The sequence below is a fragment of the Dromaius novaehollandiae genome, chromosome 14, assembly GCF_036370855.1.
Source record: "Dromaius novaehollandiae isolate bDroNov1 chromosome 14, bDroNov1.hap1, whole genome shotgun sequence".
Classification (NCBI taxonomy): Eukaryota; Metazoa; Chordata; class Aves; order Casuariiformes; family Dromaiidae; genus Dromaius; species Dromaius novaehollandiae.
The window spans coordinates 4,483,608-4,506,581 of NC_088111.1; the positions used below are offsets into that span (position 1 = coordinate 4,483,608).

The 22,974-nt window shown below is 51.3% G+C and overlaps 1 protein-coding gene across 5 annotated transcripts in view; it reads left to right on the plus strand.

Moving 5' to 3' along the window:
• Nucleotides 1–22,974, plus strand: part of TNRC18 (trinucleotide repeat containing 18) — a 55,152-nt gene that overhangs the window by 17,920 nt on the left and 14,258 nt on the right. For 3 of the 5 annotated variants that reach the window (XM_064520153.1, XM_064520155.1, XM_064520154.1), the window contains exons 5-16: nucleotides 2,307–2,409; nucleotides 2,861–3,066; nucleotides 3,279–3,425; nucleotides 4,199–4,383; nucleotides 5,026–5,449; nucleotides 5,971–6,918; nucleotides 7,567–7,742; nucleotides 8,673–8,809; nucleotides 9,257–9,385; nucleotides 11,297–11,471; nucleotides 12,536–12,899; nucleotides 15,909–16,193. In XM_064520153.1, the coding sequence (XP_064376223.1) occupies nucleotides 2,307–2,409; nucleotides 2,861–3,066; nucleotides 3,279–3,425; nucleotides 4,199–4,383; nucleotides 5,026–5,449; nucleotides 5,971–6,918; nucleotides 7,567–7,742; nucleotides 8,673–8,809; nucleotides 9,257–9,385; nucleotides 11,297–11,471; nucleotides 12,536–12,899; nucleotides 15,909–16,193 (3,279 nt within the window). The remainder of the gene's footprint in view (nucleotides 1–2,306; nucleotides 2,410–2,860; nucleotides 3,067–3,278; nucleotides 3,426–4,198; nucleotides 4,384–5,025; nucleotides 5,450–5,970; nucleotides 6,919–7,566; nucleotides 7,743–8,672; nucleotides 8,810–9,256; nucleotides 9,386–11,296; nucleotides 11,472–12,535; nucleotides 12,900–15,908; nucleotides 16,194–22,974) is intronic. The other 2 variants (XM_064520156.1, XM_064520157.1) reach the window with 2 other exon arrangements.

The following is a 22,974-nucleotide window of genomic DNA, read 5'->3' on the forward strand; positions in this document are numbered from 1 at the left end:
CGGCCGGGCCGGAGCCGCCCGAGGACCTCGTGGGCAGCACAGGGAGCTGTTTGTTCAGCCATTCAATCGCCCAGACCCTCCCAGCTTGCATTAAATGTAATTTACTGAGCCGAGCTAAAAGGCTGCAAACAAGGGCTGGATTCTGGCCGGCCTCCGGGCCTGTTGCTAAGCGATGCCCTTGGCTTTCAGACAGAAAACAAGCCTGCTTTTCTCCTCCTTTCGCCCCCCAAATGCTGCCCCCCCTTTGTGTGCCAGGAGATATTCGTCTAATAACATTAGCTTGCTTGCGCTGAGTGGACGGTGCTTGAATGTTTAGACCTTTTAAGAACGAGAAAGCAGGCTTTAGTTGGCTAATCTGTAGTATTTGGCAAGTAAAATGCAAGTATTTAGTGCCGGGCATTGGTTGTCAAGGAAACGGGTCTAAGCCTTTCCTCTGTGCATAACTGATTGAATTTTTCTATGCGGTCCGTGCGTCATGTTCATATATATAGACAAAATGATCATTCACTGTCCGGACAATCATCGGTCTGTACAGAAGAGGGACCGTCCTGTTAGCGGGGTCAGGGCTAGGGAGAAATTATATGAATAAGAAAGTGTGTGTGTGGATGGGGGATGAAAAAAGATAATAAACCCGTCTATAAATAACAGATTGCAAATAATGTAGGTGGGCAAGGGAGGAGCTGAGATAAAATAACATGTTTCTAATAAAAGGCTGGTGGGGAGGGGGCTGTGCGGGTGGAGGGCCACTCGCCTTGGGCCGAGGAAGGGAGCAAGGTTGCGAGTTAACCAAGAGACCGCTCCAAGTTGCAGACGCCAAAGAGACGGCCAGGCATTTATTGGGAAAATAAATACCAAACGGGGCTCCGAATGCGAAAATAAGTAGGAAAAGGGGCTCTGAATGGGAACCCTGGGCCAGGGGGTGGATGGGGATTTCCAAGATGCCCCACCGCCGTCGGGGCGAGGGGCAGGGGGGTGTTCGGCCCCCGGTGCAGGCAGGGTGCAGGGTGCACTGGGAGCCGCTGCGTCTCCTGCCGCGGACCTGGGCGATGGAGATGGCCCGTGGCATGAAGTGCAGTGACCCCGGGAAGTCCTTTGGGAAGGAGAGGTGTGTGCCAGGTTTTCAAGCATCTCCACTTTGTGCCTGAAGCCCGTGGAAGGCGCACAGGGAGAGGAGATGGGAGAGATGTTGTCTTCTTCCCAGATTCTTTCTGACAGCAAAAGCTGAGGGAATTGGAGACGTGACAGCAAAAACCACGGGCTGCCCAGGTTTGTGGAAATACACAGCGGAGCCCTCCTTTAAAAGACTGCCTGTCAGCGGAATAGACCTGATGTTACGAGACGCTTTCCCATGTGCCAAACTTTATCCGCACGAGAGAACAAGGCTCCTGGGAAGGGCTGCCGGAGAGGCAGGGCGCAGTTACGCGAGGCCGCGCGGTGCCACTTTGGGTAAAGAAAGACTGGCCACAATAGTGTCCTCGTAAGGCCAGCAAGGTGCTGCTGAGCAAATGTTGCCTCTTTTGCTCCCGTGAAGGTTGCTTCCTAACCTCTCGCAAGCACAGCTGCTGCCGTGCCAGGCTCTATTTGCATGAGCTGTTTGGGTGAGCCGTTTCTCCAAACATCCAGCCTCCTTTTTGGACTCTTGCCCTCGCCGGCACCGTGTGCCCCTGCCTCCCGTAGCCCCTTTCTGTTGCCTGGCTCAGGGGCGTGCAGGTTCCTGCCAACGGGTGAACCGCAGGGCTGAGGGTGCTGCGTTTGCGAGGGGTCCGTAGAGGTGCCACGGCCTGTTGCCGAAGGGCAGGGCTTCGGGGCATACCCGCTGCTCGTGGACTGGTTTTTAAGACCAGAAGGAACCTCTTTAGTAACACAGCTAATATCTCCCCCTGCAAGATGTGCTGAGCAGGACTGGGAGGCTTGATGCAGGGATTAAGCTGGGCCTAATCTCCTTCGGAGAGAGATGGGGAATCCACCACTGTCCTTAGACAAATTGGTCCAGCTGGTCCCATTACTCACAGGCTGGTGGTTCTCCTGTGCTGGGGGACTGGCCTGACTGGGGAAGTAGAGGGACCTCAAAACGGCGCACAGCTGGGTGCTTCCAGGAACCCCCCTTAGCAAGAGTATATCTTGATCATGTAGCCAAGGGTAGAGCCCTGCCCTATCAGTTAGGATTTCAAGGTGATACAGTCTTGGGGACAGTGGTGTTTGGGTGTGCAGGGTCCCAGGGTACCTGGTCTCTGTGCTCAGAGCTCTGAGGGGTCAGCATTTCCCAAGCTGGTTCTCGTATCTGATGGCTCTGGGTTACCTCTTAGGGCACGGACGCTCAGAAGATGACTGTGGGGATGAGAGGAGCCGCCACCGGGACAGCCACCTCCTGGCAGGGCGGTTGGAGCGGGATCAGGAGAAGCTGCTCAGGTGAGGCTCGGTGGGGGACCGGACGGGGTCTCCGGCTGCAGCACGTGGCCCGCTGCAGCTGCTGCAAGTCCTGCTTGGGGACAGCCTGTCTGGAGAGGGGCCAGGCTTGTGCCTGTCCTGGTGTAGCTGCTGGCACTGGCCTTGCTGCTATGGAGAGGAGTGCTGCAGTGGGCCATGGCCCTCGGTGGGGTATCACGGGGTTACAGACTGTCCCAAATCTGCAGCAGAGCGATGTGAACGTGCTACTGCAAATCTGTGCCTCCCCTGAAGAGATGGAGAAATAGGGTGTTTTATTCTGGCCATGATGTTAACCACCCTCTGCCACCTTGACTATCTCACCCCAATTTGCAAATGGTCTCCCTCTGCAGACTGGTCCATAGCCCCGGGCTCCTCCGGCCACGCAGTACCTTAGATCTTCTCTCACTCTCTCTCTTGCCTCCCCCATGTCCAGAGAGAGCAAGGAGCTGGCAGATTTTGCTCGGATACACCCCTCCGGCTGCGCCACGAACGGTTTGAACTCCAACCTCATGGTGACGGGAGGCCCGACCTTGACGGGCTCCGGGCGCTGGTCTGCAGACCCAGCTTCGCACTTGGCGGCCCACCCCTGGCTCCCCAGGACGGGGAGCCCCTCCATGTGGCTGGCCAGCCACCCCTACGGTGAGTGCGCTGGGAGGGAGCGATGAGCCCGCGGGGCGTCCATGCTGATGCGGTCCAGGCAGAAGCGTCCCTAAGCGCCCAGCGAGGCTGGTGTCTGATCGCAGGGGAAAGGGAAGGCGGTATTTTGGAGCAGTCAAACTGTGCGTGACCTCTGCACCGGTGGGAGCTGTGCTGCATCCCCTGAGTTGTGATCGTGGTGTTTCTTCTTCCAGGACTTGGTCACCCTTCCCTGCACCAGGGCATGACTCCAGGCTTCCCCCCTGCCATGGGGGGAGCTCTCCCTTCCGCCTACCAGTTTGCCAGAGACCCACAGTCGGGGCAGCTCGTCGTGATCCCCAGCGAGCACTTGCCGCACTTCGGTAAGGACGTGAGGACGTCGCAGGTCCTGTGCGGTGTGCCGTGCTGGCGGGAGGGAGCGAGGTGGGCTCTGAGCAGGCTGGGTATGCGCGGGACCTTGAGCAATGCATGAGCGCGAAGCCTTCGCAGTGGGCAGCCTGGCATTCCGGAGGGACAGTCCCCTCTGCTTCACCTTGGAACAGTGGGGCAGCGTGGGGGTTGCTTTCTGGCTGCCTGGAGCCACACTGTGCTGTCTGTGTTGACTGTGTCCCATTGCTTTTGAAGATGCTGCTGCCAGAGTAGGGGAGGGTTTTGCAGGCTATTGCTTGTCTGAGGACCACTCTGACAGCTGTGGAGAAAGAAGACTTTGGAGGTGGCTAATTAGGAATTTAAATACCTGTAGGGACCAGAAGCCACAGCTCTAGGGTGGGAGTGAACTGGCCTCGTTAGGTGCGTTTTGGAGATGGAGATGTGTAGCCCTCAGCAGCGGCTTCTCATCCCCTGGCGGAGTCTAGAGTTTGGGTTCCTGGTTAGGAGGATCTGCTCTTGCGATCAGCCTGGGACAGTCAAGCCAAGGGTGCCTGGAGAGCAAAGCAAGTCAGGTGGCCTCAGGGCCCACGTGAGGGTGGGAGTGGGGCTGCTGGGAGGCAGAGATTGCGTTTCTGGTTGCATTTCTTCGTAGCGTGGTGTCTGGCATCCCCCACACCCTGGTAGGGACGCTTGCAGTGAGGGATCCTGAATCCGCCAGCCTCCCCGTCCTCGTGCCTCCCTGACTGTGCCTCTGCTCGTTCCCCAGCGGAGCTGATGGACCGGGCACCCCCACTGTGGCCGGCAATGTACCCCCCGACCAGGAGCTCTCTGCAGCACGCTCACCAGCTCCAGCTCCTCTCCCATCAGCAGCTGCTGCGGCAGCACGAGCTGTACATCCTGCAGCAGCAAGCGGCCCACGCCATGGAGCTCCAGAGGAGCGCCCAGCTCGTGGTATGTTCTCAGGAGCTCCTTGCTTGGGGGTGAAATGAACCTGAAGTTGGGGTGTCTGATGGGGAAGAGCAGCCCTGATGGTGTTGCAAGTGTGTCTCAAGGGTAGGGATACACTTAACAGTCCAGCCTCAGTCCTTGCAATCTGGGGTGTTTGGTGTGTCCTTCCGGGCTGGGGGTAGGTTTTGGAAAGGTTTGGTGTGATGCTGCTGAGCAGTGCAGTCAGGGGAGCTGCCCAGCAGCAGTGGGGCCTTGATTGCTTCCATAGGAACGTCTCTCTTTAGTTGAGTGGTTTCGTCCCTGGTCACCTCCAAACAAATGTCTCGTAGTGGCTCAGAGAAACATCTGTGATGCTGGCAGCAATGGCCCTGGGTCCTGGAGCCCCATACCTGCAGCCTTTCCTAACCGTGAACGTTTTAACCCTCCTCTGTCCTGGCATGCTTCCTGCGTAGGAAGTGTTAGTTCAAGGCCGGTGTGTCTCTCCATCAGATAGGTCTTAAAATGATGTTGCACTGGGGGACATGTGTTTTATTCCAGCCTGTATTTGATAAGACTGTACTTTGGTTTCATTTGGTGGTAGGTCCACCTTGCTTTGCAGGAGCGGGTAGAGTCGTCGTGCTGACTTTTGCTCTGTTCTTGCCGCAGGAAAGGTTGAAGGCAAATGAGCAGCGCGCAGACATGGAAGAGAAGGTGACGAAACGGAGCCTGGACAGTGCCAAATCAGGCCTTTCCTCCTCTGCCCCGGGACTGGTGCACCGAAAGCCACCCGTGCTGTCTCCCAGCGCCTCCACGTCCTACAGCAAGGCTGTGAGTCCACCTCCCCTCTCTCCCAGGGCCTCACCCGTGTCTGTGCTCAAAGCTGAGGTGATCCAAAAGATGGAGGAGCCACCTTCGCAGCCAGCCTACTCCTACCCCGCCACCCCCAGCTCCCATCCTTCCAGTCCGCCCCCCGCCTCTCCACCCCCTGCCCCTGCCATCCCTCCAAAGGAAGAGGCGCCCGAGACCATGGAGAAGAAAGACCTGGAGCTGGAAAAAGAGGCTGCTGGTCCCTTTCAGGCCTTGTTCCCAGGTAAGAGAGCCCTGCTTTGGCAGAGTCCCAGTGTGTTTGTGCCTGGCTCCCTTTTTCTCCTCGGCTCTTTCCTGCTTCCAACCCTTCCCCTAGAGAAAACCATGTAGCTCCTCTAAAAGGCAGGGGAGAGGCAAGGACCAGGAGGAGGTGTGATGGACTGGGGTGAATGCCTGGGTCACAGGGGCACCTGGGGCTGTGGGCTCTCTTCTTCCCGTGGGTTGAGCCTGGGTCACTTCCTCCAGGGCTGAAGTCTCGGTGAGAAGGATGCAGGAAGCAAATCCCCCTCTTGTCATAGGAGAGTGTTGGAAATGTGCAGAAGGGACCTGTTGGGTGCTGCTGCTGCCTGAGGAAGAGGGTGGCATCTTAACCAGGAGAGAGGTGCTCAAAGCAGCTGCTACTTGAGAAGGGGAAGAGTTTGAGAGATGATGGAAACAAAGGGAAGCCATCCCTATGCCTTAGTGAGAAAGAAGGTGCCTTGGAGATCCAGCCATTATACAGCCTGTCCCTTCTATGTCTTGCAGAGATCCCCCCGGGATACCCATTCCAGTCTCTGCCTCCCTCCTTCGGAAGACACTATCCCTACCTCCTCCAGCCCACCGCAGCATCTGATGCAGATGGCCTGGCTCCTGACGTCCCACTGCCTGCTGAAGGCTCTGAGCACATGGAGCTTTCTCCCGAGGTCAAGCCCATCCACCTGTCTCCGTCCAAAATGCTAGAGCCCATCCAAGCAGCAGCAGAAGAGGAGTCCTTGGAAGAGAGGGTGAAATCAGAGGTGCAGATGGAGGAAAGTCAAGAAGGCATGTGTGAGCAGGACATGGGGACTCTGAATATTTCCACCTCCACAGCCGTCCCAGTGCAGAATGTGGACAATTGCAATCTCCTGTTGCATCAAGGTGAAGCCCTGGGTGCTATGGAGCAGGACCAGGAAGACCTCCAGAGCTGCCCGCCCCCTTACCAGGTTGTGGCCTGCCCGGCAGAGGCAGAGGCCCAGGCAGAGGCTGGGAGTGGAGCAGAAACCTGCTCCATGCACGTGGACTACGACGGCTCGCTCGTGCACGCGGAGAGCGAGCCGCCTGAGATAGATTTGACGGCCCAGCGGGAGGAGGCCTCTGTATCCATGGATCTGCAGAGCAGTGATGTGCCCCGGGGGAGGGAGTTTCCCAGCCTGCCCCCCGAGGAGGGGGAGCAGGGGCCGGAGATCCCTTCCTACACAGACGAGGCGATCTCTTGCCAAATCCCAGCTCTGGACATCAAACCGGGCGATCCGCTGGCTGGGATGAATGCTTTGGTGGCTGCCACAGAGATGCCTCAGGCTTGTTCCTTGCTGACTACTGCCAGCGTCACTCCGTCCCAGGTGAAGATGGAGGTGTTACCTGACCAGGCTTTGGAGCACTCCTTCCTGCAAGGGATCACTTTGCTGAGTGAAATTGCAGAGATGGAGCTGGAGAAGCGGAAGCAAGAAATGCAAAGTAAGTTGTGAGTGCGCAGTCTGGTCAGCCTTGGGCTGAGTTGAGTCTCCCTATGTACAGCCCCTTGCCCTCTCTACGTGGGCAGAGGAGCAGAAACACAGCTGGGGTGTCTCGCAACCTCAGCCGGACGGCGAGGAGCCATGCCCTGAACTGCACGAGTCACTAGACTTTGGATAGCGTTGGAGCAGGGTTTTTGCTGCAGTAGGTTGAGATGTGTGTGGCTTCTGGACTGCTTTCCTCTTCCAAAGGCGCTCTCCATGTCTAGACAGTTTATGGTATGCAGAGCGGAAACGAAGGCCCACTCGTCTAGTTCTGCCAGGTTAACACCCCTCTGGCAGGCACTGAGTCCAGAGTCTGTCGGAGTTTGGCACAAGAGGCCCCAGTAGCTTCAGATGGTGCTTTCCAATAAGAGCTTGGCAGATCCTGAAAAGATCTCGCCATCCAGTAACTTCCCGATGCAGGATGCTGGGGGATCTGCCAGTTGCACCATGGCTGGGTACAAGGGAAGATCTCAGGTGGGCCTCAAAGGCAGCAGGGAGGCTAGCTGAGCTACCATGGCCCAGAACACGTCATCAGCCTCTCCTTGTGCCCCTTGGAGAGGCAATTTTGGAGGGTGAACCTCTATAGCCTTTCTCCTGTCCTTTGCAGCAGGTCCAGAGAGTTTCCCTGTCCGGCCAACGCTGGAGAGTTTGCTGGCTGCCAGCACCCACATGCTCATGGAAGTACTTTCCACCCCCTTTATGGAAAGTCTGAAAACCATCCGGCTGCCTCGAGAGCTGAATCCCAACAAAAAGTACAGCTGGATGCAGAAGAAGGATGAACCCGTAAGTAGCTCTTCGTGTGGTTGAGCTTGAAAAGCCATGGTGCATCTGCTCACCGCAGCTCACTCTTCCAGCCACAGTTTACCACCCGGCTTGTGTTGCCCTTTTGCGTTCAGCAAAGTGAGACATTGCTTCTCTCTGCGTTTGTAGCGGGGCAGGAGTCAATGTGATGTGATTTTGCTTCTTCCTTTGTTTGTGAATCAGCACCACTGATCTCAGCAGGACCCGCTGGAGCCCTAGAAGCGGTATTTGTAATACAAAGCCAGCAGGAACTCATATGTTACTGCTTTGGCAGGGGGATAAATAAAGATAGTGGTGGGAGGGTTTTTTTGTTGTTTTTAATTCTCAGTTCTTCTCTGTGGGGAGAGATTGGCAAATTCTTTTGTACCCAGCAACTAAAGGTTCCAAGACTGGGAATATTTTGATCTGAGTTTTTAAGTAAGGGAGAAGAGACTTCATGGGTTAATTTTATTCTGCAGGTCGTTTCCCAGGATTGTTCACTCTCAAACCTGATACCATCCTATCCCTAAGCCACAGAACATCTTTGCTTGGCTGGTTTCGCTCGGGTACCACTCTAGGGCTGTGCTCAATGTGGGTGAGGGTGCTCTGCTCCACTGCAAGTGTGGAGGGATTTCCCTGCCTGGTTTGCATCTGAGCTGCAGGATGAGAGTGAAGCTTTAGATACTACTTCAGCCACCCATTGCTAGCTCCTGTCTTTACTCCCCACTGCTCTGTGCTGCTGTCCCTGACCCAGCCACCCCCCAGATTAGCTGTGCAGGAGCAGGCCTGGGTCCTCCCTGTATGCATGCAGAGTTGGAGCCCATCCAGCAGGCCTTTGCCAGGGCAGGAGCAGCCCTGCGTGCACCACCCTGATCTAGGCAGAGGCCTGGACACACTCTGACCCTCTGTGCTTGTCTTGCCTCCCCACCCCAGCTGTACTCCATCAAATCAGCCATCGAGAACATGGACGCGATGGAGCTGGACTACAGGATGAGGCTGGCGGAGCTGCAGCGGCGGTACAAGGAGAAGCAGCGAGAGCTGGTGAAGCTGCAACGACGCAGGGACTCCGAGTAAGTCGCAGGCCATTCGCTTGGTCTTTTTCTTTCCAGCCAGGCGCTTCCACTGCCTCTCGGTCCAGGAGAGAAACCATCCCTCCATCCCTCCCTGTCTCCTCTCCTCCCAGTACGGGCCAGCAGAGCTTTGCACAACACACTCCTAGGCTATGTGACGTGACAACCTGATGACTGGTGAATGCAGCTGGGAGACCGTATTAGAGACAACCTTGGCTTCAGCAGCTCAGTTTAGCAGTTTGGTAGCAGGCGAAGGTTCTGGGCTGGCTCCCGTTCTTGCTTGCTTTCTTTTAATTTTTTCCCCTTTTTCTTCCTTTTGGATTTATTTGCCTTATTTTTTTTTCCTGTTTGTTTTGCTTTTTGGTTGCAAAATTTGATTTTGGTTTTTTTTTTCTTTGCTTTTTTTTGTTGCCTTGGTTAACAGTGAAGCGTGTGGTTTTTTTAAAGGGAAAAGCATGACGAGAAAAGTAGAAGCTTGGCGAGAAGAGGCCCTGGAAGGCCCAGGAAGAGGAAACTTGGATCAAGCGCTCTGTCGCCCATTAAGGAGAGAGGGAAGAGTGACAGCAAGAGTGGAAAGTAAGGCTGGAATTTGGGGAAGATGGGAAAATGGCAGGGTCGCTGCACAGGGTCCTGCTTGGGGAGAGCAACTCGGATGCAGCGGGCCCTGCCGTGGCGTTGTGTTGGCAGGCCGGTCTCTGGCAGCCGTGGTGTTGCGGAAGCGTGTGCATTTAACATGAGTGCATCCCTGCAGCGGGAATACGGTGCCAGCCTCCTCCCTCCCCACTGGTAGAGCACGTGTCTGTGGTGGTGGATGCCAGTAGGGCAGGCTGAGTTGAGCAGTGGTGAGGTTTTACGGAGCAGCCGGCTGGGCAGGGACCTACAGGCAAGCTCTTGGTGTCAGGGAGCATCTCTTGGTGTGCGTTTGGGAGAGCAGGTAGTGCAAGTGGGCACTGTAAAGCTGATAGCAAGGAAGCTGATGTCACAAATTGGAAGGACAGAGCTGTTTCAGGTTAACTTTTTTAGGGCCTTTCTGCTGTGTTTCTGCTGTCTTCTGCTGTTCCCTTAATCAGTGGGAGTTGGCTTGGCCTGATCTCTCTTTATCAAGTGTCTGGATCATTCACTCTTCTGCTTTTTTCTTTTTTGCAAGTCCAGCTGCTCTTGTTTGGGTGCCTGGATCACAACACAGTTGGCCATATAACCATCCGTAGATGGCCAAGTCTCTCCAAAGGGAAGGCACCTCCAAGCTGCCTCCATGCGTGTTACATGTTTTTTCAAATGTTCTTTCAAGACCACAAATTAGATTCAGGTCCCCGGCTCCCACTGACCACATGCTTCTGAAAATCTGTCCTCTTGGTGGTTCTGTATTTTGCTTCTCTGATCTGGGTGCCTGGAAAGGCTGGAGGCATTGAGAGGCGGCTGGAATTGTGCATGTGTGCGTGCATGTGTCGTATGTGCCCGTCCCCGTGCCGTGGGAATGCTAGAGCAACCTGGCGTGGGAAACGGAGGTGCACCCTCAGCCAGCGTGAAGGACCTGAGGTGTTGGTTCAGCTGTCTGCAGAGGTCAGCAGAGAGATGGAGGGGAGGGGAGACGCTTGGAAGCTGAGGAGGCTGCTCTGTGTCAGCAGCTTCATAGTGGTAGTCTGACCGGGGCCAGCAGGCTTAGCACGAAGGAGATGGCATATGAAAGCATTTAACAGAGGCTTGGTAGAGGTCTCAAGGTGTTGATCCTTCAGCTAGTTGCTGGACACTGCTGGGGAGCAGCGAAAAATGTGCTTCTAGTCTCACCTACTTTTTTTTTTATTATTTTTTATTTATTTACCCTCTCCTTTCCCCCTAAATCCTGGAGAGAGACCAAAGATGCAGACCACAAACATCTCTTACAGAGGGGCCAGGCTCGTAAGGCGGATTGCCGTCCTTTGTGCAAGCCAGTCCCCCCAGTGCCCTTGTCCCCTCCCAGCCACCCTGTGTGCTGGTTCCTTTCAGCTCTGCTGGGTTACCACCTCCTTGCTCATACCTGAGTGACCAGAGCAAGAGTCTGGGTGGTGCGGCACCTCCCTGGGACCCGGGAATCTCCCTCTGCACCTAGAGAGTCCATGAAAGCAGAGGTGGAAAAAGACCTGCAGGACCAGCTCAGCTGTCCGTTCTTCCCCCTGCCGCTCTGTACCAAACTGGGCACTTTTCAGTGGCTTTTTCTCAAGATGCCAGCTGCTTCCTTTCAGAGGCCACCTTGCCGGTCTCTGGTTTCAGCTAACCTCGTCTATGCTGATAGCCGAGAGTGTGCAAAAGAAGGGCTTGTTGGCTCTCCCGTTCAGTGGAAAACAAGGGTCAGACCCTCAGCTTGTCCAAATGGCCGTCACTCCACAATGGACTTGGCTCCTGTTGAGGATCCCTGCTACCTTAGGAGGCATTTAACCTCACTTTTGAGCTTGGTGGGGATCACAGGGAGGAAAGCCCCCCACCTTGACCCATCCTGTGCTTGGCTTGCAGACTGAGCAAGTCCTTGTTGCTCTCCGAAGACTCCGAGACTGGTGAGGGCATGAAGAAGAGGCACAAAGGGGCCCTCCCGGAGGAGGATGACGATGTGGAGAGCAGCAGTGGCAAGATGAAAGGGAGAAACCAGAGCTGGGAAGAGCACGATGCAACTCCCAGCTTCTCAAATGAGGTCAGTGCCCTCCCTCGTGGGGGATGCAGAGCTGCAGGCAGAAAGCCGATCTCTTCCCTGCTTTGCTGGTGTTGGATTGCATTGGATAACTCCTCCAGACCTTAGAGCCTTTGCGCTCAGTCCTCGCATGTCTAGAAGCTCCTCATGGGAGGACTCTGTGCTGTGGAGGGGTGCGTGCAAAGGCTAGCATTGGCTTACAGAGGTTGGACCTCTTCAGTAGGCAACAGAGAGAGGCAAATACCTTCAAGCCAGCCAGAGCATCGCAGTGATGCACTAGCTCTGAATCCAGAGCAGTGCTTGCCTTACTCCTTTGAATGTTGAGAGAGCAGAGCGGGACTAACTTATGAGGTGAGGGAGGAAAGGGAGTACAACCTTGCTTTCTAAATGCAGGGTTTTCTTCTGCTCCTGTCAAAGTAATGAGATATTTACCAGACTTTTAAGCTAATGATGAAATCATACGGGCAAAGTATTGTGTTAGAGCTGGTGTTATCTAGTTGTAGCACATGTAAAGTATATTTGCATTATTGAAGGATCAAGAAAACATGGAAGAGTGTAACAGCCCTGTGTATAACACAGCGGTCCTGATGCTCTTGTTGAGACATATTTGGCTCTTTTTGGCATCCAGCCCCTGGAGCTGGTTGGTTATGTGCAAATCTTTATTTGGTTGAGGGTTTTGGGTAAGGAAGACTTTTAATCCTTATGACTTAGAGAAAAGCTTGCAAAACTGGCCCAAACATATCCTAAAATCCAGAAGGTGATGAGAAAAAAAATCCCTCAAGAACATGTTGTTCTGTGGATATATTTCTTTTGAAAGAAAACTCAATTTTTCTAAGTCAATCTTGTAATGCTCGACAGGGGTGAAGCTGCACTGCTCTCTGGCATCTCCCTCCTCTTCCTCCCCAGTGCCTTGGCTGATTATGGCAGCCTTGGGGGTTAAGTCCTTCCTTTCGAGACCTTATTAATTGGCATGCACAAGAGACTGAAATCAGAGCTTGTAAAATCCGTAGGGTCTCCCACAGTATCTGCTCTGTATTCATCACTGTCCCTTTCTTTCCCCTTGGCAGTTAAAGCTCAAGAAGAAAAAGGTGCCATCAGATCAGGAGCAGCTGGCCAGCAAGCTCGACAAGGCCTTGTCGCTCACCAAACAAGACAAGCTCAAATCCCCCTTCAAGTTTGCCGATAGCTCTGGGGGGAAGCCAAAAACGAGCGGAGGTGGTGGCAGGTACCTCCCACCCCATGAGGCTCTGCCGAGCAAGGAGGAGAAGAAGAATCTGGCCAAGAACCTGGGCCTGTCTCTTAAAACCACCAAGGAAGGTAAAAACAAAGTGGCTGCCAAAATGAAGAAGATGGAGGTGGGGTTAAAAGTCAAAAATCAGCTCAAGGTTTCCCATTCACCAGCAATATCTGAAGTTAGCAGCTACTCCTATAGTAAGTAACCCCTCTTTTATCTCTTCTTATCGCGCGATCTGTCATGGGGGCTTGTGGCAGGGGTTTCTGGCCACTTGGAACGGGTCTTGGAGATGGGCTTGTTTTTGCTCTGTGACAAATGATCTCCTTTGTGACTAATCAATGCCAGTGTGTCTTTGGGGTGAGTGTGTGTTGCCCAGGGTCCACTCAAATTGCTGTCCAAGAGATAGCTGACATTAGCGTGTCTCTCCCTGGCCAGTGTTGTACTGATGGTCAGTGAGGAAAAATGTTTTAAAAATGAAGTTGCCCACATCCTTGCTTTCAGTGGGAGTAAACACTCTCCATCTACCTGCCAGAAGAGAACTCAGAGCCTCTGCTCCAGAAGTGTTTTGTAGTTGATTTTCGAGGTCCTTGGTGACTTGGGTAGGATTAGCCATAGGATCATGCCATGGAGGCAGCTAGAGAAGAAAAAGCTTGCTAGGAGTCACTGATGTTTGCAAGCATCCTCCTGCCCTTCTTCAGTGTCTGGCTTCGGTTTCTTATTGTTTGGTTCCTAGCTGGCTATGCTCAGCCTTCCCACCTGTCACACTGGGGTTCATCTCCACACCAGCATCCTGTGTATTGATTGCCATAGTCCTCCCTTCTGAACCCCAAGTGCACCCGAGGTGGAGGATCCTGGATGTGGGAACCAAGCAGTGTTAGCGATCCCTATTAAGGAAGGAAAAACCTGACTTGCAGACAGTGTTGGGAAGGTGGTAGGACCAAGCAGTCGACTTGTGATATGAGAAAGAGGCCATTAATTGTGTTCTCCATCTGTGGTAGGAGCCTTCTGGGTGTCAGGTGCTAAATGTATTTAAGAAAATGTGGTGGTGAATGTCCTTCAGTGCCAACTGTGCCAATACGGCCTTCATTGGCTGACAGTCTGAGTGTGCCTGGGGTAGACCTGCCATGGGTGACCTGTTTCCAGAGCTCATGATGTGGGCATGATGATGAGATGCTGCTATTAGGACAGTGGAGAGGAGCGTCTGCTGAAACGATAGCACTTAAATGTGCTGTGTGTGCTGCCCTTCATCCCTGGGAGAGCAAGGAGGATGCTAGGAAAAACAGATGACTTGGTCTTTAATGGTTCAGGCAGAAGATGGGGCACAGAGTGTGTTAGGGACTTGGAGTTTATGATCTGAGGCTTCGTTGTTTAATTGTCTTAGCTCACTTAAATCCATATCTTTTCCTTTGCTTGCAGCTACGTAAGTCCCATGTTGAAACACTTACGAGGTATTTGCGATTATAACAAATGTATGTCCCCATGCAACACCAGTTTAGAAACTTCATTAATGGGGAGGATGATGAGCTAGTGATTTTCCAACTGAACAAATGTTTGGCATGAAATTAGCCATTTACTTGGCAAAATAAGAGCCATTGTGTCCACTGGACTTGAACACATCATTCAACCTTTGGCTGGCGGTGATGTACAAACCATCCATCTGTTCTGCTCTTGAATGTGTTTCTCATCCAGGAACAACCCTATGGCTCCTAAACAGGGAGCTCTATAGCTTCTGGAGAGGGGAGCAGGGCCGTGGCTGGAGAGGGGGCACAAGCCAGCGTTGCAGCTGGAAGCGTTGGCTCTTGGCAGAGAGAGTTTTTGCAGTGCACTTGCACTTGGTGCTGTGGTTTCAAGACCAAAAACTGCCTCCCAGATCTAGAGGAGCTGTTGTCTGAACCCCACCGTCCCTCCAACAAGTCCGCCTGTACGTGAGCAGTGTAGGAATGTGCCCCTTAGTGCAGGCAGGTAATCACTACTGAAGAACTTACTCTGTGAAATGGCTCAGCATTGGTACCAGGCTTTTCAACTGTGTACAACTTCAAGCAATGGAAGGGCTTTAGCCAGTCATGTGGTCACCCAAGCATGATGGATTTGGGAGGGCAGGTTGAGCATATGGCAGCATCTCCATGACTGGTAGGCTTCTTCCTGTGGAGGAGGAGAAGTGGGACTAGTGCCAAATCCTTCCGCCTCATCCTAACCTCATGACTTTTTAGCTGGAGCCCTTGAAAATCTTTGGCATAGATCCAAAGAGTGGGCTGAGTGATTCCCACTGATTTTAACACAAGTTAAGTGCCCCAGGTCGTTTGTGGATTTAGGCTTTGGGCCTCCTAAACTGCCACTCCTTGTTCCTCCCTTTCCAAAACCAACGCGAGAGAAGTGGAGAGCGGTGCCTGACCTGGACCGACATTGGAGAGCATCTGCTGCTGCTCACAAGCCGTGACAGTCCCTGCTGTAATGCCCGCAGCACTGTGGTGTTAACGGTGTGTTCACGAGCTGGGATGTAACAGCTCATACCCGCTTTTACTGGATCCATGGGTACCATACATTTTTTGTTCCACTCCTCCAACTCAGGAGGGAAGCACTGGACAACTTCTCGGCACCCATGGGGTTTGTCAGCTTAGGGAATCCTCAGCTCATGGAGGAATGACTTGGTCTCGCTACTTCTCGGTGTACCTTTCTTTGTTGCACCCACCAAAGGTCTCACTCCTGACAATGGCCAGGGCTGTTTGTTTGGAGTTGCGTGCGTTGCCTGCTTAGCAGATGTCGCCCATGCTGCCCTTGCTTGTCTGGCTGCCTGAGGCAAAAACCCTTTGGGAGAGTGATCCATGTGTAAAAGGGGGTTTAGGTCAGAGTATTTTAGCGTAACCATAGTTAAGAGTAAAGCAAATCCATGGCCCAGCTGTTGGCATCGCTGCACTTTCGATGGGCATCTTCCGAACGGCAACTCCTACCTCAGTTTTCCATCCTTAAGCCTGAAGCACCCCTCGAATCCTACCGTAAAACGAGGAAGGGCGGCAGCCGCCTGGCCTAGGTGGAGAGTGTTTATTTCAAACCGAGAGAAGGCTGTTGGCATACAAATTTCTGTATTTTTCGGCTCCTGCCACCTCCCCGCCCCGGTCGAAAGCCGCTCGGCCACCCAGTGCACCGGCACCCCCCGAAAACCGCCCCCGTCGGCCGCTTTAACGCTCTTCCCCCCGCTCTGACCGCAGATACGGACTCGGAGGAGGAGGAGGAGGAGGGATCGCTGAGGGACGAGTGGCCGGCGCAGTCCCCGTCCGGCTCCAAGCCCAGGCCGCCCGGCCTCTACAGCGCGGCGGCCAGGAAGGGCGGCAAGGCGGCCGGCGGCCTCAAGGCGGCCGCCCGCGGGCTCTCGGCCGGGCGGACTCTCAAGCCGAAGCCGGCCGCGGGCCGGAAGCAGCCCTTTTGCTTGCTGCTGCGGGAGGCCGAGGCGGGATCTTCCTTCAGCGACTCCTCGGAGGACTCGTTCGATCAAGGTTACTAGCTTATAGCACACGCGACCCCCGGCGCGCCCCTCTCCCGTGGCGGCGGCGGCGTGCGCGAGCGGGCGGGCCCGGGGCAGCCAGGGCGAGCCAGGGGCCTGGCGGGCCGGGTCAGCCATTTTGATGGTCGGAGCGAGGGCGGCCATCTTTGTTCTTGGCAGCGTAGCCTGCTTTATCAGCCCGGCTTTTATTTTTTATCCTTTTTGTACCTGTATCATTGTGATATTATTACCGGCTGGCTCTTTGAGAGCTTTTATATCGACTGGGTTTTAGTGTGCACCTCTCCCCTGCTTTCCTGTTCCCCTTCCTCCCTTCAGTTTTTCCCCTCACTTTCTTCCTTGCTGCCACCACCACCATATTATTATTCTTATTATTTTTATTATTCTTATTATTTTTATTCTTATTATTTTATTTTGGCATGGGCCTTTTTAGAGATTTAGAAGGAGCTTTTTATTTTGTTGTTTATCTTTCTCCTTTTTTTTTTCTTTTTTCTTTTTTTTTTTTTTAATACCGGGATACTGTCGTGTGGCCGTGTGACTTGATGTTTGTACTGCAATTTGGTATACCAAGCTTTATTAAACATACCGAGTTCATTTTTAACTAAACCTGTGTACCTTGTCTCTCTTGCTGTGTCTCTTATTAGGCGACTAGGTTGCCGCTTCACTCCATCCTGCTCTGCATCCCCCTCCTGCTCCCGCTCCCCACGAGTAGAACTGGAATTAACCTAGTCTTGGGTGCTCTCTATTATTCAAATATCCCTGCTAGCAACTGTCCTTCGCTGCCTTTGTCAGGATTAAAGCCTAGGCCTCTCTCTGCCCCACCCCCTCGCTCTCTTAATTTCGTTTTTTTTGTGTCGTTCATCCTGTTTTTTTTCTCTCTTTTTTTCCCGGTTTGTTCCCGCTGTTGGCTCCGTGGAGGCAGGCGCAGTCCTCCCCGCGGCTCCGGGTGGACGTGAAGCGCAAGGCCTCCGCTATTTGAAAGCCGGAGATTTTCTATCTTCATTTTCTAAAGTGCATATTTAAAGCCTCTTTTTTGGGGGGTGATTTTTTTTTCCCCCCACATGCCCAGGCGTAACCCGCAGTGTCCAAGGATGTGGCAGTTACTGCCTTAAATTTGACTCGGCACTTTCCCTCCCCCAGCCTCACCCCAGTTTTTTTCCTTATGGCTTTTTTTTTTGTCAGCTTGTCATTAGTACTTCAGTGGGAAAAGAGATTACTTGAGACTTTTCCCTCCAGAGGCACAAGGGGTTTCTGTTTTAGAGCGCACTCATTAAATAATAATTGTGGGGAAAGGTCATTTTAATGAGCCCTCGGCTCCCAAAAGAAGGTAGCTCGTCTGGGCTGAATGCTAAGCAAGAGCATCCCCGGTTGTTATCGTTTAAGTTACACGGCAAATCTGGATGTAGCACAGCGAAAGCCTTGTAGCGTTTCACACTGCTCAGACAGCTGTTAATACAAGACAGGGCAGGATAGTTTTTCTCTCTCTCTTTTTTCTTTTTTTTTTTATCTTAATCTCTTACATGCACCTGTTTGGGTTTTTTTCCTCCCTCCAAACCCAGTTTCCCAAGAAAGATAATTTAAGCTAAGCAAAATTAGCAAGCGCAGCAGAAAGATACAGAACGCTGATTTGGTTTGATGTGTTTCTGGGCTGGACCCATCAATGCATTTAAAAGGAAATCCAAAAGAGAGATATACATCTTTCAAAAAAATTAAATTTATTGCTTAGAGAACCCAAAATGTTCTGGGGATAGTGGATTTCCTCTAAGGGTGAGATTTCCACGTTTCCCTGAAGAGTCTGTGTTAACTTCCATTCGACTTGACATCTCTTCCCTTCCCTGCTCCTTTCTGCATCTTTTCTTTGTTTTTGCTTTTTTTTTTTGCTGCTGTTGGAAATTTTGAGGATATCAATCCCTTTTAGTTCCAAGTTCTTGAGGGTTTTGGGGGGTTTGTTTTTTGGTTTTGCACCAGGTAAGCAGATAGGTAACTTGTCCCTAATTGGCTCTGTCTATTTTTCAAGTAATCTGTCTGCTTAAAAAAAAAGAAAATCACAGTTTTGTGGGGTAAAGTCTGGGGAGGGGAGGGGAGGTGGGAGGAGGACGGGGAATCTGGGACAAATGGGGCAATGCTTTGTAAATGCCTCTGGGCTATCATTTAGTGGTGGGGAAACCAAAGACCTCCTGGGATGGGAGGTGGGCACGAAGGGGGAGGCCGGGAGGGATTATTGATTACAGTTTTGTTTTTTCTGCAAATGATTTTTTTTTTTTGTTCTCTCTCAGAAGCATTACTTGAAGGGATATTTGGGTAATAGGGTTTCTAATGGCTTTCCCTGATACTAAACCGATTAATAACCTCAGCTTTTCTAGAAGTGCTCGCTTTCTCCTTGCAGCTGCTTGACCAACCCTTTCACCCCTGCCCCTATCCATGATGCTTTGAATGTCTGTGTCGGTCTCTTGCATTTGCTCTCACGCTGCACTAAAGAAGCAAAGTGGTTGGCTGGTTGTAGGGCAGACACTTCTCAGCGAGGGTCACTAGCCATGAACCTGAACCTTGACCATTGTTATGTAGGTAGGCAAAATAACTTTTCTTTATGTCATCTGTCAGCCTCAGATGTTTCGATGTTACCTCCATGAATAATGACACGTAGCTCTTTGCATTCTCTCGGTTATATTAATTTTGAAGATGATTGCTGTCCGCTTTTGATTTTCCTCTGTCCATGAAGAATCTCGCATGGAGGATATGCTTGAGTGTGCGTGCTTGAGGACTCCAGAAATGCTTTACTGCTTGCACACCTTCTTTTGCAGAACCCCTTAGCCCAGCAAAGGGAAGGGTTTACAGGTGGAGCCGAGATGGGAAGCCGTGGCGTTGCCTGCAAGGGTGCTGCCGCATCCCTTAGAGGTTGCTGGGCCTCAATGCAGACTGCTCTGGTATCAGGATAATTAGCTGGGTCGTAGCCATGCTGATCTTTGTCAGATGTAGCAGTAGTTGCGGGAAGACCTGTTTTCATCTGGTTTGAGATAGAAGAGGCAGGAGCATGCTGCTTTCTTGCAGACCATTCTGATAATGAACAAAGCTCATGGTGTTTCACCCCAATGAGCTGGAGAGAAAGCTGCTTCTGTGGGCCAAAAACTCATAGGAGCTTTGAAAGCCATCAAGATTATGCTACCACAAATTTTTCTAGACTGAAGACTTCCTTCCCCTCTCTACTCTGTTTTCCTTAAAAAATTAACACCACCTTTCACTGACTTGGAGGATGATTTATCCCCAAGTAAAACCAGTGAAAAGTAACTGTTGCCCTACACAGTTGATCCTCTGTAATTCTTGCAAAATTTTTGATTTTTTTAATAAGAAAAAGTACTTCTGGAGTCAGCAGCACAGCACATATGGGGGAAAAAATCTTCAAATGATGAGAATTGGGTGTGTTTGACAAAAGAGGTGCAACCTTAAATTCGCACATTTGAAAAGAAAGAACCTCCAGAATTTGGACAGATCAAACAAATCAGATGTCAAGGACCCACTAGCTGTCTAAAGTCTGCCTGTACTTAGCCTGCTTTGTATGCTGTAGGCCTGCTTGGCATTATGAGAAAATCATGCTATTTTTTTTATAATGTGAAATGAATCTTTTAAGTGTGTGTCTTTACTCCCCCCCTCCCCAAGCCTTTCCTCTCCACACCCTCCTCAATCCATCGTGTTACATCAGTCTCTGAAAACCAAATTGCTTAACCAGTTTCTGTTCATCATTAACAAATCTTCTTCATTTACTGCTCTCCTACAGTAAAATCCTGTGGCAGCTTAGTTGTTAAAAACAAAGAGAAAGTTTAGCGTTTGCGGTTCTTTTTTGTTCTGAATTTAATGCAGGTAAATATTTTATTAATAAAATCTTTATTGGCTCCAGTTTATCTGGCATCAGTAGTATTTAAGCATGAATTTTGTTTTTTTGCTATAGAGTTGTTTGTACATGTGTGATTGCATGTATGGGTATATACACACATATACGTGCTCTTAAAAATGTCAGTTAGAAAAGAGATTTGTGATTTTAAATGTTTTCTTTTTACCTGTGCTCGGTGTTTATATAACTACGGTTGAAGAAAAAATCTTTTTTCGATGTTTTTTCAGTCCATTGTTAACCAAAAATCACCTTTGCAGGAGAAAAAATTGAGGCTTCAAAATGAAGCATCTGTGCATGCTTCATTTTAAGCCCCTACATAGTCTGGCTGCAGTAGGAGTAAATCTCCTGCTTCAGATTAAATACAGGTATCACGGGTCTCTCCAAGAAGCCGTGCAAGTGGCTATAGATCAGCATAACAGCTTATTTTCCACCATAAACTTAGATTTGGGGATTTAGTTGAGAAGCGTGTGGGTTCTGAGATGAGCCCCAGGTGTGTTCTTATTGTTTAATTTGGTAGATTTCCTCCCATGGAAAATCAGGAGGACGAGGAGCAGGGACACGCTGGGTGTGTAAAGCAGCGGTAGCAAGAGGTGGAGGAGGCTGGATACGTGGGTGAAGGCTGCGAGCACGTTAAAATGTGTTTTTCAGGCTGCAAATTGAATCTCATGCAGATAAAATTATAAGTGTTTTGGTAAAAATGCTGACAAGAGACAATCTTCAGCTGTCTTCCCATAATGTGACACCGTATATTTGAAAGAGGTTAGAATAACTGCCAGGCGCATTATTGTATCGTATATTTTCCATAGCGTGAGTAATAGCTGCTTTCATCGTGGTTTTTAAATCTGCTTTACCTTGGTGCATTTGAAATACTGTCGCTGTTTGCTACGCTTGTGCCCCAGCATGTGCAAAATCGTGTTGGCAGCTGTGGAAGAGCCGCATCGAGGCGCGGGAGGAGAGACGGTAGGGCCGAGGCCGAGCGTGCTCTGCGGGGATGCTCGCCGAGGGTCTCTCCTGAAAGCGGTTTGAGTTTTGGAAGCGAAGGAGATGCTTGGAGAGCGTTGGGCATCCCGGTGCCGGGGCTGAGCGTGTGCAAGGGGCAGGCACGGCGCGGTGCAGAGTGGCGTCAGCCTCCTGCATCCCGGAGGCAGAGGGTGAAGGGAAGGTTTGGGCTTGCAGAAGTCTCCCCGGAGCTTGGCCTTAAAAGATATTTGGCAGGAAAGAGGCAGCGGAGGCCTCCGTACCCCTTGGGTGTTGGCCAAATAGCTGGATGAGGGGGCGGCTCTAGCTGCGGTGGTGATGGGCAGCTTTGCTGTTGTGCCACGGCCTGCAGAAATATGGGCATAATTGGGACATCCTGCATTTGAGTGAAAAAGAGCCGCTTTAGCTGGGCCACCATCTGGTTTGACGGCTGTGGCAGTGCCCCGTTAGCACCAAACTCACATGGTTTTGCTGCTTTCCAGGCAGGTGGTTTCTGCGTCTCAGAATAGAGAAGTTCATCTGGGCATGTTTTAATTTTGGCAAAATGTGGTAGAGAAGTAGCAGTTGTGTCCCCTTTTCTCTGCTGTCCGTTAGAGGAAGGAGTCTCATCCTAATTTGATCCTGGGTTTGGTTTTTTTTGGCTTGTGTTTTTTATGCAAGGAGTGAAGAGGGATGGATTTTTTGGTATTTACTGAAGGGACTGTAGGTTTAGTAGCATTTTTATATCATGAGGAACCAGTCAGAGCAACTGAAATGGGGAAGGGATATTTATGCAGTAAAAAATCAGTATTTGTTGTTATCTGACGTGTACTATGGAAATAAACTCTCCTTGTTGAAAAACAAAACAAAACAAAACAAAAAAACCCCCCAAAAGCTGGCCATTACTTCAATTGGTAAAATCCAAGAATGATAACACCGTTTTTTGATATTCCTATTATTTCTAATGTCATGGAAAAATAATCCAAAGAGGAAAAATAACACTTGTGTTATTGTATTTTTTTGAACAACCAACTGTTGAGAACATTTTCATCTATCCCAGAGGGCACAAGTGAAAAGAAAAGGATTTTCCTGTTCATTCCAGCTCATTTTGAAGGGATCTGGTTTCTCATTTGGCCGGCTTTCCGACTGGGGGATAGCGGTGGCAGGGAGCTGACAGGCAGGCTCAGGCGGGGAGAGCAGTGCTCCTGCTAGCGGTGGAAATTTTCCGGTATCCTTCATGATCCTACTTAAGCCCTCAATTTCAGGAGAAATGAAGTATGTTTTCCAGACCCACTTTTTGCAATTTAGTAGTTATATATATTTGTATGTATATATGTGTGTATATATATGTATATGTGCTCATATGTGTGTGTGTATATGTGTGTGTGAGGTCTATACACATTTGTATAACGATTCTCGCTCACCAGCACTAACTGGATGAGATGTTAAAATTAATTGCCTCTGAGCTGATGACAGACTCTTGGGAAGGGAGATACCCCTTTTGGAGCATCCCCCCGCATACCTGCTGTACGCACACCGTAAAGGAAAATCCCGGCCCACTGCTTTCTGCATGTGCCAGCCCAGGCAGGCTGCAAGGCTGGTTTCCTTGCCAGCATCAGACTTTGGGCTGTGGGCAGCTCGTCCTGCTTTTCCTGAGCTGGGCTTTGCTCACCTGAGCCGTGGAGAGGGAGCTGAAAGGCCTGGAGAGTTTTGAGGCAAGGTGTTTAGACGCTCCTCCTTGTTGCCAGCTCCAAAACTCCCTGCCGAAGCCTGCCTCTAGCAAGTCTCATTCTTCTCCCTTTGTGTCCCTTCATCTGCAGATATGATTTTTCCCTCTGACGCATTCCAAATCCATTGCTTTCAGTTATTTTTTTCTCCCTGCTCCTTGCATTTTTGCCTCCTGTCCCTTCTCCTCTCTGTGTCCTCCTTGCCT